The sequence below is a fragment of the Tachypleus tridentatus genome, chromosome 4 (assembly GCF_004210375.1).
Source record: "Tachypleus tridentatus isolate NWPU-2018 chromosome 4, ASM421037v1, whole genome shotgun sequence".
Taxonomy (NCBI): domain Eukaryota; kingdom Metazoa; phylum Arthropoda; class Merostomata; order Xiphosura; family Limulidae; genus Tachypleus; species Tachypleus tridentatus.
In genome coordinates this window covers 94,063,330-94,078,135 of record NC_134828.1, presented here as the reverse complement: position 1 = coordinate 94,078,135, position 14,806 = coordinate 94,063,330, and the positions used below count along the sequence as shown (strand labels likewise).

The 14,806-nt window shown below is 31.8% G+C and overlaps 1 protein-coding gene across 1 annotated transcript in view; it reads right to left on the bottom strand.

The window, feature by feature from the left end:
* LOC143249707 (lachesin-like) overlaps positions 1-5,795 on the bottom strand; it is a 152,762-nt gene extending 146,967 nt beyond the window's left edge. Inside the window, exon 1 of the mRNA XM_076500019.1 lies at positions 5,599-5,795. Within this exon, the coding sequence (XP_076356134.1) occupies positions 5,599-5,677 (79 nt within the window). The 5' untranslated portion in view covers positions 5,678-5,795. The remainder of the gene's footprint in view (positions 1-5,598) is intronic.
* Positions 5,796-14,806: the final 9,011 nt, after the last annotated feature.

Sequence of the window (14,806 nt, the reverse complement as noted above, 5' to 3'; positions counted from 1 at the left end):
CTTACACTGCAAAATTAGGGAGAGCTAGCGCAAATAGCCCTCGTGTAGCTTTGAACGAAATTCAAAACACAAAAACAAACAAGCTTTCTTGAAATCTACATTTAATGAAAATACTCCATCATACAACGTGTCTGACTCTTTTACCTGTTGTTGACTGATCTTCAATCTGTAACTTTAATGTAATTGTTATCACACAGAAGATTGGTTGTTTGTTTGTGTTTTTTTTTATTTCGCACAGAGCTACTCGAGGGCTATCTGTGCTAGCCGTCCCTAATTTAGCAGTGTAAGACTAGAGGGAAGGCAGCTAGTCATCACCACCCACCGCCAACTCTTGGGCTACTCTTTTACCAACGAATAGTGGGATTGACCGTCACGTTATAACGCCCCCACGGCTGAAAGGGCGATCATGTTTGGCGCGACGAGGATGCGAACCTGCGACCCTCAGATTACGAGTCGCACGCCTTAACACACTCACACAGAAGAAAACAGCGTTTTAACAACACAGATTGCTCAAAAGGAATTACCACTCTCTATTTTTGAAGTATTGAAGTTCTAATTTATCGTTCTGTATTTTACGAAGAAAACAGGCATGGAAGTTTATGTCATTAATTTACACAAACGTTTATTTCTTCGAGACGAAGAGTTTTAAAATAATGTTCTATTTTCGTAGTAAAAAGGTTATATATATTTTATTTATTTCCATCAGAGATTTTTACGTACATGGTATTTGTTTTAACGTGAACGTGAATTCATTCTGTCATGTCTTCTTGCGAGAGTCAGAACCAATTGTCCGATGAATTTCGGAAAGCAATCTAAATATATTTGTTAAAATCACTTGTCTAGAACGATCTACCGCACTTATCAGTGCAGAATGCCTCAAGAAAACAATCCATTTGGAACTGTTGAAAATTCTCAAAACTCAAAGAAACTATATTAGTCCGAAGATAAGCGAAAATGTCACTTACATGAGTCAATTGAAATTCTTTTATTTTACTTTCATTTACACGTATATAGCATTTGGAAAGCCAAGAGCAAATAAAGCTTTAACTCGATACACACCCAATACTTAGCATTGTAATCATGATACGTATAAGGTAAAATACAAACCTCATTTATAATAATATAATAATAATATAAGTAAGATTTGATTTATGTTCATATGATAATACGAAACTATGTTATGTTTAATTATGCTATTACTTAAAACTTTTTTTTTACATTATTACGTAAGGTTCCATGTTCGTAAAAGTTTAAGCAAAAGTGTCGTTAAATACCTAAAACCAAATGCAGAATAATGTTTAACCCAAAAAATATTTCTCACAAATTAAGTGTACTGCCCAAAACAGTTAAAAAAATAATTGTTTTTATGATGTTATAGATACTGGAAGACATAATTATTAAGTCAACCACCACTTTGTGCAAATAGGAATTAATATATTTATTTTAAATTTCGCGCAAAGCTGTTTTAGGGCTATCTGCGCTAGCCGTTCCTATTTTTGCAGTATAATACTAGAAAGTTACTTTTCATCATCACCCATCGCCAAGTCCTAAGCTACTTTTCTATCAACGAATATTGGGATTGACCGTTACCTTATAACGCCTTACGGCTGAAAGGATAAGCATGTTTGGTGTGACAGGGAGTCGAACCCGCAACCCTCGGATTAGGAGTCGAGTGCCTTAATCACCTGGCCATGCCGGACGAAAGTAATTTGAAATCTATAGGAATGATCATTCAACATGCTTACCTTTATAAAGGAACCTGTAATAAAGGTAAGGGCCAAAGTAATTTTAAATCTAAATGACTGATCATTCAACATGCTTACCCTCATAGACGAACATATGATAAAAGTAAGGACCAAAGTTATTTGAAATCTGAATGACTGATCATTCAACATGCTCACCTTCATAGACGAAAATGTGATAAAGGTAAGGGCCAAATATATTAAACAAATCTGCTATTGTGTTATAAGATCGTTTCACTAAGCGTTTATTCTTAACATGTGAAACAGACTTGCTCTTATTCAGATAGAGTCTTTATGTTCTGAATGTGTGTATAATATATTTAAAAAATCTGCTATTATTTCAGAGAACAGACTTAACCAGTGTTATTTAAATATACTAACAACAAAGTTTTGATTTACTTATCACTTGTTCTTAACATGTTTAAGAAATCAACTTTGTTCCTCGCAGAACAGATTTTTAATTTTTAAAATCTTAAGAAACAAACTAAAATAAGAAAGAAACATATGGTTGGAATGTTAATTCCACTAAAATGGCGATCATGTTTAGTGTGATGGGGATTCGAACCCGCAACCCCAGGATTACGAGTCGAACGCCCAAACCACCTGGCCAGGCCGAGCCTTATATGGCTTATAGTATACAAAACAAAGAAGAGCAACCTATCAACGTTGGCTCATGACATTTAGAGAAACAAAAATGTGACACCGTAATAATTAAAATGGACAAAAATGTGACACCGTAATAATTAAAATGGTCTGTTTCTTACTTTGAGTACAAAACTACCTGTGCTCTGCCCAACACGGGTATCGAAACCCGGTTTCTAGCGTTTTAAGTCCGCAAACATATCGTTGTGCTACTGGGGGTATATCGAATAAAAGAAAATAATTATTGATTAGCTCTTCATCCAACTTTGAATGCTTTGCGATTTGTGGTATAGAAGTTAAAACATGTGAAGAAAAGCAGAGTAGCTAAATCCTTCTGTTCGACTCGCATTTAATGTGGAAACACATTTATAAAAAAAAACAACAAACACGTTAAAGTTACTTCTGCTTAAATCTGATAAGGCATTCTCTCATCATTATGGATTTAGTACAAGCCGATGTTTCCTACCCATCAAGATAATAATAAGTTTCTTCTGGTTTATATAATGACTTGACTTTTAAACAGGGAATTCCAAACATATTGATTGTAATTTTTAGTTCTCGCCGTACTTGGACGCGTTTCCAAAAATATTCCCCTCTAATCGAGTGGAAAATGCTGTTTAGCGGGACCTCTATTGATAATCGTTTTGGAAGATACTCAGCAACAAGATGTTGAAAACACTACTCGTATATGAAGAATATAGATGAGGGAAAGACAGTGGCGCACTCCTGTGCTGAGCCGGTAATGCATATGGTACAGCACATTATAAGTATTTACATTGCAGTAATTAAAGCACGTGACGAAATGATTACTGATTTTTGAATTAATGTATTTTTTGATTTACTCAGTTTTCGATGTTGGAAAATTTCAGCGATTATTTTTGCCTTTATTGGAGATGTTTCCTCGTGCTGCTGTTTCAGTAAATATGTCAAGAAGTTAACATAATAAATTTGTTACACACAGGTAATGTAAGTACACATTTTCGTTCAGTTTGTGCGTATTAAAAGTATCAATAGGGACTGAGTTAAACCTTCTGTTAATAACACTCGTAAAATATTACACACTTTTGAGACCTAAGGTATAATACTTAACAACACAAAACAGTAACTTGTTGATAAAAGTATAGGGTCAAACTACCTTGTATTTGATATGTTATATTTTAAAGAGATATGAATTGAGTAAAGTCTGTAACAGAGTCACTAAAAATGTGTTAATGAAACATGAAAAAACACATATTTATAATTGTGTCAGTCAGCCTCTCAATGAGTTTTATTCGGTTTACGTTTTACAATATTTAGTTTGAATTATTAGTGGTTTTCAACAGAGACAGTTTAGAATTTGGGATTATCTAGTGGTTACTGGTTAACCATATGTTTACCACACATTAAAAAAATTAGTCGTTCTAGAAATCACAAAACACGAAGTTCGCTTTTGGTGTAAAATAATGAGACAGAAATGGAACCATTAACTTTACCGATTCTGGTAATTTCAAAAGACAAACATTTCCTTATGGTGTATAATAATGAGACAGAAATGGAACCATCAACTTTACCGATTCTGGTAATTTCAAAAGACAAACATTTCCTTATGGTGTATAATAATGAAATAAAGCTGAACTTTTAATTTTAGTCCAGAAGACTGTAAGAAAATAATATAATTTTAGAATTTCACAAGAATGTTTGTCTTAGGTTCAATAATTACATGTTATTTAGACTACATTTTCTTCGAGCATAATATGATAATGGATGAAGTAAAAAGTCAAGCTTTTTACTTTCAAGTATCAGTGTAACAAATAGTTTTCCAATATACATCATTTTTACAACTATTAAATTTTACGTTTATATTGAATTTTCCTCAATTGATTTTATTTTAATATATATTAAACTTTAAACACTGAAATCTATAACAGCCACAATAAACATTCATTAAAATATAAGAAATTAATTACACTTATATCCTCACGGTAACATTCTAACGTTATGAAATTTAGGCCTGATTATCTATTTTTTATTATTTTAAATTACGTCTATTAAAAGTGAAGTAGTTATAATTGGAAATGTAATAAACATCACTTTCGTACAGTTTTCAATGTTTATGTCTTCGTCCTAATAGCAACATGTTTTGAACTTACACTAAACAGTTTGGTGTAATAGTGAAAAACAAGGCATTGTTGACTTTATCATTCTATAAAACAGTAATTTCTACTTACATAGGATTAAAATAATTTGTAGTATTAATACTATTAATACATTGTTCTAAATTATCTGGCAGACAAGCTGTTTAAGATAACAACAATAAATGCGAAGGCTAATGTATCATTCAGTTCATCATTTTTTAATGGGCTTACCCAAAACAAGAGCAAATTGAAAATATTAGGCTTATTGCAATGAGTATAAATAACTAAAAGTATTATACAGAGCCCACCACTATGAAAGGTCTACCTGAGTCTATTTTATTTATTTATTTAAGCAAAACGCTACACAAAGGTGTGTCTGTGCTCTGTTTCTAGTATTATAAATCTGCAGACATTGTATTCTGCCTCAGTGGTGGGGGCTAGCTGAGTCCGAATGTGGTTACATGTTATGAAAACCACTAAACGTTAGAAGCCAGACTTCTGTTCAAATGTAATAAACACTTTTTAAGACCACGTATAATATAAATACATTTCATAATAGTACTGAATTTATTCCTTTAGAAAGAATTACGTGTTTAAACCGGACCTTAAAAATTCAATATTATATTATTCTTATTAAAAAGAGAGAGATAACACAATTACAAAATCCTTTAACCTTTCGAAAGGTATAACTTTCTTCATCAGGGGTAAACTCTTGTTATCTTCTTCAACAGTTATAATATTGTTAATATGATAATGTAAGCTGAAGTGGAATTCGCACATTATACACCTAATAAACAAACTTTTGTTATGAAATGTGTTTTATTTTGTCTTTTATTCCTTTATCGAGGTTTATCCGGAATGTATAACAAAAATGTAGGGCTGCTCTTCGAAAACATTTTAAGTTAGATTTCTGGCTGAATGAATTCCAATTTCAGAAGAACAGAGTTCGGTTAATAATGTTTAAGAATTAAATGCTAAGACCAGCTGATGGAAGAATACATGTGCACTAAAACTTACGTGACAAATCACACAGTTAATCAAACCTATTTAGACTTAGCAAAATGTAACACCTGCACTACAGATATAAAACAAATACTTACCAGGATTCCAGACAGCACCTTTAACAGGTAGAAAAAAGAGTCCAAACAGGATGACCACTTTCCGGAGTCGAGAACCCATAATTTACCACGATCTGTGGGGTTACGGAAGGTGTGCTAACCTCGTGCTCACGCAATCTTTCAATATATATATATGTGTGTGTGTGTGCTTTGAATCCAAGCGTATTGGCTGAATCAATGGGTCGCCACCAAGTGAGCTACCCTCGTCAGTTGCCGTTATTTATAACAAGTAGAACAGCGCAAAGTGACATCACAATCATATCTCGTGACGTTTCGTTCAATCTTAACTCTTGCTGGCTGTACATGATTTACGACAATTTAATAAGTCAGGTCGTGGTTCTAAGAAACACTACAACAGGTCTGTAACTGGCAAAAATAATTTAGTTTTCAAGTTAACATTGTCATTTATTGACTATGTAAATAATCAGTAATCATTCTAGCATTATGTATATATATATATATATATATATTATACTAATAAACCACATAAGATAATAATACGTTTATTGAAATATTACTGTGGAACAACAAAAATAACCCCACAGTATCCGTGTTATATCTTCTAAAAATGGGTTCGTCAAGATGACAGCCATCTAGCCGTTAGGGTGGCTTCTTCTACCCTTGTGGGACTTCAAGGAACTTTTCTTGCATAAGATATAGCACTGAATATCAATAGCTCAGTGAACGTGTATGGTTAGTGTTAAGTCAAGACAAACCCAGAGTGTTAAGTCAAGACAAACCCAGAGTGTTAAGTCAAGACAAACCCAGAGTGTTAAGTCAAATGAACACTAATTTATATTCATGTAATAATATTAGACACTCGTTTAGTATAAAGTTCTCTGTATTTAGTACGGTTCAACATTAATGTATAAAAAACGTATACACTGGATATAACAAGCACCGTATATACGGTAACAAATTTTATTTGTTTTCAGAAAAACATTAACGTATATTGATTCTGTTTTCCATGCTGATTTCCAGTATATGTTCTGAATGTCATATCCAATATACTGTAAAATTTAATGGTAATTTACCATCAGTTTTACTGTAGACGCCATCTTTTTTTAATGTTAATTATATTAGTTCCATATAAAACTTTACAGATGATTCATCATTAATTTTACAGAAGGCAGTGCATTTTTATAAGATACGGTATATTTATTACGCTTAAAATTTACAGGTGATGTAGCATTACTTTTTGGGGCACTCTAAACGAAAACGTGTTGAAAAATAAACACAATCGTCTCACATATCTGTAAGTTTGAGTTCTGTAGTCAACACCTCGAGATTTGAGACATTTTCCCGCTTGATTGCAGGTGCGATTCCAAAATCTATGTACTGCCAGTTAAAATAAACTTCTTAGGCTTAATCACGCTGTTTTGCTCACATTTTCGCCTTATTTACAACCACCTGTAAGGAATAAATATTTCCTAGTATGATACATACACTTAATACTTCGCCACAGAGGGCGTAAGAGATGAATATTAAATTATAAACAAATAGTGGTTGAGTTTAGTCATGCATTACTTAAGTATTTAAAGTTAAACTTCGAAAATTTCATAAAATACAAGGTTTTTATTTTCTAGTGATTGATTTTTTTTTAATTTTGAGCAAAGCTACACGAGGGCTATCTGCGCTAGCCGTCCCTAATTTAGCAGTGTAAGATTAGAGGGAAGGCAGATAGTCATCACCACCCACCGCCAACTCTTGGGCTACTCTTTTACCAACTAATAGTGGGATTGACCGTAACATTATAACGCCCCCACAGCTGAAAAAGCAAGCATGTTTGGTGTGACGGGGATTCGAACCCTCGAATTACGAGTCGAGTGTCTTAGCCACCTAGCTATGCCGGGTCTTTTCTAGTGATAGTGATAAAATATTAAAATGTGTCTAGTTCACAACTTTATGCTTGGAACTTACATATATATTAAGGTGAAAATATGTTATTTAAAACAAGATAATTGTTCATTTGCTCATGTTTTAGGGCAGAGTTGCATAATGGAATGAGTACCCACGCAGTTTTTGTCGCGAGGACCGAACTTCGAATGCTAAAACAACACAAAAAATTGTTTAACATGTTTCCAAATCTTATCACAGTTTCTATATCAAGATGTCTTACTTTGAGCTTGAGTGGTCATTAAGTAACAAAAACAGAAGGAACAGAACAATCAAAATATATTAATAAGAATCATTAAAAATTATTAAAAATAAAGTGTGGAAATGCATTTGAATTTAGAAAACTGACAAAGTACAAGTGAACAAAAAATGATCAAATGTTTAATATAATCTGGAAATAAGAATAACTTAAGAATAGTTATTAAGAATAACTTATTAATAACAAAATATAAATATGTGTAACTTCTCATGATTAATATTTTTGTGAACATTTATTTACAGGTAGAAAGGTCACTTTCCACAAGTTTTTGTAAAACTGTTTCCTAAATAAAACCTGAAGTTCTTCATGTAATGTTTTCAGTAATTGCTATAATAATTCTGGGTTCAGTTTCTCAAAAATTCAATTGTGGTTTATATTAACCGTAACGTTTAATCTCATTAGAAACGAAATGCAGTTTTCATAGTGCAGTTAGCAACATTTGTACTAAAGTGTTGAATAACTAAGTTTATAATTCAAAGAATAATAACTGTATAAAAAGATGATTCAAAGCAGAAATGAAAAATTCTTTCAAAATATCTATAATTGTTATTGTTTATAAATAGTCACGTGGATATTACAGAGATTGACATGTAAATATTTAAAGTGTGAATACAAACTATTCGAACTAGATACAAATTGATACATCAAACGATTATAGAAGTAAAGTCAACACAGTTCTAAACATGTAAAATATTTAACTAAAAACGATAGACAATATCTTTGTGATATGGTATATCTATGGTATTCTATATTTATTTACAATGCTGATTGGTATAATAAACTATTTAATCTAGTTTGTATAATTTTATGAACGTATTTCTGTTAATATACATGTTGTAACTGAGTGCTACAAAAGTTGAATACTTTATATTAAAACGATTTTGAAGCTTTACCAAGTCGTTACAGTTCATGTAGACGCGTCCAGTAATGATCTTTATGACGACTGTACGAATTCTTAATAGCTTTGAAGTCTATTTTTAATCGCAAAAGCTCGATAGTAAAGACTATAATGTTCAAGTTATCCTTTTTCTCCCTGAAAACTTTCCATAATCCATTTAGTGAATTCTAATTGCTCAAAATCCCGAGGAGAAGTGACCGACATTCTTTATGACGAATGTTTATACTTCTTGTTTATGCCGCTTACTGTTTCACTTGTCACTTACATTCGTGTTCGTGGATCTTAACCTCCAATAAAACATCAAAATTTGCTTATGATACAATTGATCTAATTGTATAAATATACTGGGTCAGAAAAGGCTGTTACACGTCTCTTCGAAGAGCGATTTGTTGCAGGTGACGTCACACTACTTGTGACACACCTATAAACGTCAGAATGTATTTTACACCAGCACAAACATATGGTGTTCACGTGACTTGCTAGAGTGTATCAAAAAATATATTTAATTGTTTGGTTTACAGTTCACTTTTTGTCCACAGCAATGTGGGAAAGGTAGCGCAATTATTTAAATCAGCCATATTTGTATGACTTCTGTGTTTCGGCGTAATGTTCAGCAAAATTCGAATATTATCGATGAACGTAGTCAAAAGAAGCACTCAACTTTATCTGTCCAACATTTTTATCGTGTTACCTATTATTTAGATTTTTTTTGTTTTGAATTTCGCGCAAAGCTACACCAGGACTGTTTGCATTTGCCGTTTCTAACTGTAAGAGAAGGCAGTTAATCATCACCACCCACCGCCAACTCTTGAGCTACTCTTTTACTAAGAATAGTGGGATTGACCGTCACATTATAACGCACCCATGGCTGAAAGGGCGAGCATGTTTGGTGCGACAGAAATTCGAACCCGCGACCCACCTGGCGATGCCGGGCCACCTATTACTTAGACAATAGAATGAATTAAAGGATTTCAGGTTATACAAATATCTTTGTTGGCAAGCATAAAACACTGGATGACCGAGTTAGAATTAGGTACTTATCCATATCAAATCACAAGCACCTACTAATCCATGCATTTCCGAAGTAAGCCTTTTTCGCTCTAGAATTTACATATTGGTCACTTCCCATTTTACATAGTTTAAATGTTCTTATGTGGGTTTTAAGCATTTATTGCTTCTTGTAGTATTGTTACAAACTTTCAGTAGAGCACAATACAAAGAACAATACAAAGTATAACCGTGAAATATACGGTGATATTTTGCAAATCGTGTAAAGGCTTTTGGTTAATATGGTTTCTTTACTTCACGCTGTAAAACTATGGGGATAACCTTTCCATATACTATAGGAAACACCTTAGGGATAAAGTTAACTATACATCGAAAACCTTGTTTTGTTTGAAGAGATGTTAGTACAGTACTATATATGTAAAACCGATATAGGAGATGTACTACAGGCTCGGGTATTGTGGTTAAATCAATGTCTGTAATTTGTGCATCATTTGTTTACCATCAATGTTACCATTAACTCTTAAACTTAGCATTCTCATTTCGTCTCTTTCTTAACTCAGAAGCACCCCCGCATGATTTACAACGCTAAAATTAGAGGTTCGATTCCCCTCAGTGAACTCTGCAGACAGCCTGACATGGCTTTGCTATAAGAAAATACAAACTTAATTCAGAAAAAATATTGTTTTACCAGAGTTTAATCAATGCCTGAAAGCACTATTTTGAAAATTCAGTCCTTAATTCTAATATCAATTACAAGTAATTGTGTTACGTTTAACGTGTTAAAAATGACAGAAGTGTCATGAAATGTATTAAAACAGGATTTTCTATAAATATTATTGATAATCGTAAATTACGAAATGGGTTAGTAGTTATATTATTACGTTATAATAATACTGATAATAACACATTACACATTATTTTCTGGCCCAGTCCACAAAGTTCTGACAACAATAATGTGTAATAACACATCAACAATAGGGTGTTTGCTGTATTCCGCTGTGAATGGGTTGTTACACACGATGTCTTTGTTTTCCTTTAACTGCACACAGCAAATAGCATAAAGTGGAGATGTGTAAGCCCTCTATTACCGAAATGTCTTTGTTTTCCGCTAGCCGCACACAGCAAATAGCATGAAGTGGAGATATTAGTGTTAGCCCTTTATCACCGAAATTTGTATTGGCCCAGCAAAAAGTGATAGGATTTTAAATATTACCGGTTTTGTTGTGATTTAGTGTCACATACACGTTGCAACTAAACGTAAAGCTACCCATGATAAGGCCTTCACCATTCTCTGGCTGTGGTTCTCTAACAATTATCCGAGTGCACGTAATGATATAAATGATAAAAATTTATCACCATGTAAAAAACAACTAGATATTAGATTTGTTAAACTAATACTTGCAACATTCGCTTCCGTTGTTGCAAGGATTATAATAAAAATATATTTAAAACTTTGCTTAAAAATAAATGGTTTTGTATAGCAATGCACACCTCAGTATAAACTTATTTAAACGTCATCTACTAAGCCTTTCTAACATCATAATAAGTTAATCTTTTGTCTGGCAGTAATTCAGGAACTATTAATTTTGATACCTGAAAAGTTCGTTTATTAAAACACATCTCTCTTGTTTTTTTTCTTAATATGTATGTATCCATTTTAACGTTTAAAGGAAAAGATCTTACCACAATAGTCGTAAAATCTAAACCAAAATTAAGTAGTTTTACACAAACGTGTACACGGTAGACAAGTTTACGAAAAGAAGGTAGAAATTATATTTGGAAAATTTTAAAATTTATCATAGTATAAAAGATTTCTAATGACCTAGTGATACATATAAACTTATATCAGATACAATCTCTGTGTGCAGCTCTTGTTTACTTAAAGAAACTATGGGAGAATAAATATGGACATTCAAGCTCAAAACAATCAGCAATTATCTGAAATCATTTTTAGGAAGGCAGTATTGTGGTCTGTAGAAAAACAACAATAACTACACTACACCAAAGGGAACAAGAAAATGCAGCAAATAAATATATAGTAAAATATGTTATCAACTAAGGTTTCCATAATTGTTATGTGTCTTTATAAACTATAACGAAACCTATTATACGACTATCTAATTATATACTACAAGTAAAATAAAGAAAACTGAATCTTACCACTAGAATTCTGTTAACATTTTCACAGATTACAATGTAACTTGAGATTATAACGCTGTAACTTCATCAGATTTCTGTAGTGGTGATATCAAAGGTCTGGATTGCGTGTGTATTGTAATAAAATAGGATATAAGCAGTTTATACGATAAATACTAAAATTAAATATATTGTAGTACAGTTACCTAAAATGACTAGAATAACACTGATTTAAGGTTGTTACATTAAAATAATTATATGATTGTTATTAATGTGTTTACACAGAAAGGCTAAGAAATTGACTAGTTATTAAATAACAACATAAAATATCAGAAGTTGAATCAGTATGGTGTGAACGTCTACAACGTTAATGTCCTGTATACAGAATAAAAATAATGGCTAACGTAGTGCCTGTTTAAATATGATTATAAAGTCAGAGTAAAAGTATACTGTAATATAAGTAAAGTATACTATAATATAAGTAAAGTATACTATAATATAAGTAAAGTATACTGTAATATAAGTAAATTATACTGTAATATAAATAAAGTATACTATAATATAAGTAAAGTATACTATAATATAAGTAAAGTATACTGTAATATAAGTAAAGTATACTATAATATAAGTAAAGTATACTGTAATATAAGTAAAGTATACTATAATATAAGTAAAGTATACTGTAATATAAGTAAAGTATACTGTAATATAAGTAAAGTATACTGTAATATAAGCAAAAGTATACCATAATATAAGCAAAGCATATACTGTAATATAAGCAAAGCATACCATAATATAAGCAAAGCATATACTGTAACATAAGCAAAGCATACTGTAATATAAGCAAAGCATACTGTAATATAAGCAAAGCACACTGTAATATCAGTAAAGCATACTGTAATATAAGCAAAGTATACTGTAATATAAGTAAAGCATATACTGTAATATAAGCAAAGCATAACTGTAATATAAGCAAAGTATACTATAATATAAGTAAAGTATACTGTAATATAAGCAAAGCAATAACTGTAATATAAGCAAAGCATAACTGTAATATAAGCAAAGCATATACTGTAATATAAGCAAAGCATACTATAATATAAGCAAAGCATAACTGTAATATAAGTAAAGCAATATACTGTAATCTAAGTAAAGCATACTGTAATATAAGTAAAGCATAACTATAATATAAGCAAAGCATAATATAATATAAGCAAAGCATACTATAATATAAGCAAAGCATACTGTAATATAAGTAAAGCATACTGTAATATAAGCAAAGCATAACCTGTAATATAAGCAAAGCACACTGTAATATCAGTAAAGCATACTGTAATATAAGCAAAGTATACTACAATATAAGCAAAGCATACTGTAATATAAGTAAAGTATACTATAATATAAGTAAAGTATACTGTAATATAAGTAAAGTACACTGTAATATAAGTAAAGTATACTGTAATATAAGTAAAGTATACTGTAATATAAGTAAAGTACACTGTAATATAAGTAAAGTATACTATAATATAAGTAAAGTATACTATAATATAAGTAAAGTATACTGTAATATAAGTAAAGTATACTATAATATAAGTAAAGTATACTGTAATATAAGTAAAGTACACTGTAATATAAGTAAAGTATACTGTAATATAAGTAAAATGGTTACATTATTTCCAAAGTCCTCTGTTGTTGTGGTGTTGCGACCTAAAGTAGTGGTCATATAAGTAAAATGGTTACATTATTTCCAAAGTCCTCTGCTGTTGTGGTGTTGCGACCTAAAGTAGTGGTCACCTAAACTAAAGGTCATTTTGTTTGTGGACTATTCTTTCCATTTCGTCCCCCGCTAGCACAGCGGTATGTCTACGGATTTACAACGCTAAAATCAGGGGGTTCGATTCTCCTTGTGGGGCTCCGCAGATAGCTCAATGTGGTTTTGCTATAAGAAAACACACTCTTTCTGTTTCGTGTTACTATCTGAAACAGCACACCCACATAACTAAAACATTATATTGTATCCAAATTTATCGTTTAATTTTATATTGCTACCTAAAGCAGTACAGTCACATAAACATTATCTTGTATCCAAAGTTATCGTTTAAGTTTATATTGCTACCTAAAGCAGTACAGTGACAAAAACTAAAAGTTATATTGTTACAAAAGTCGTTTTTTTAATTTCATGTTACTAAAAGCGCATAGACATAACAGCTATTTCCAAAGTTCTCTGTTACTTTTGTTCTGCTATTTACAACGAATAATTAACATTTCAGTGACTTTACAGCATTACTACCGAAAACATAAATATAGTTAACGCTATTTCGCAAACATCTATGGGCTCAGTTAGACCACAATTTCATCGTTTATCGGGTATTCTATTAATGTAAAGTCAGCAGGAAACTATCATAGAAATGTTTAATGAATTCGAGTGTTTTGTAAGTCTGACGCTTTTCCTCTATTCACGCAATCGGAAGCTAGCAAGGTAGAATCAATCAAAATTGGAACATGCTTCGTTTAGGTCAGTCAGCTGCACCAAGGTGAATTTAGAGAAAGAAACGCAATATGGTAAAAACACAACAAAGGTATGATTTTTCTAAATCTATTATGCTTTCTGGTTGTTCATGAGCGCTTGTATGTTCGTGCTAAATAAATTAAAAATGGTTCGAAGGTATTATGATCAATATCGCAACTTGGCAAAGAATGGGCATATTAACTATATATATATATATAAAGCCTAATGACCAGAGGCAGGTGGTTTGCAAACATTCTAACTGATTCATGATGACGAGAAACCCGCTTGAAGTAAAAATGTATTCTAAAGGCGGCTGGTATGGATATTAAAACTTTAATTAACATAAAGTACAGAACAACGTTTCGACCTTCTTAGGTCATCTTCAGGTTAACAAAGAGAGCTTGCAACTGACCGTTGCTGGGCACCTGTTTTAGGAACGAGAGTATGAGTTGGTAGGATATTTTAGGGGGCGCTGCATTTAGAG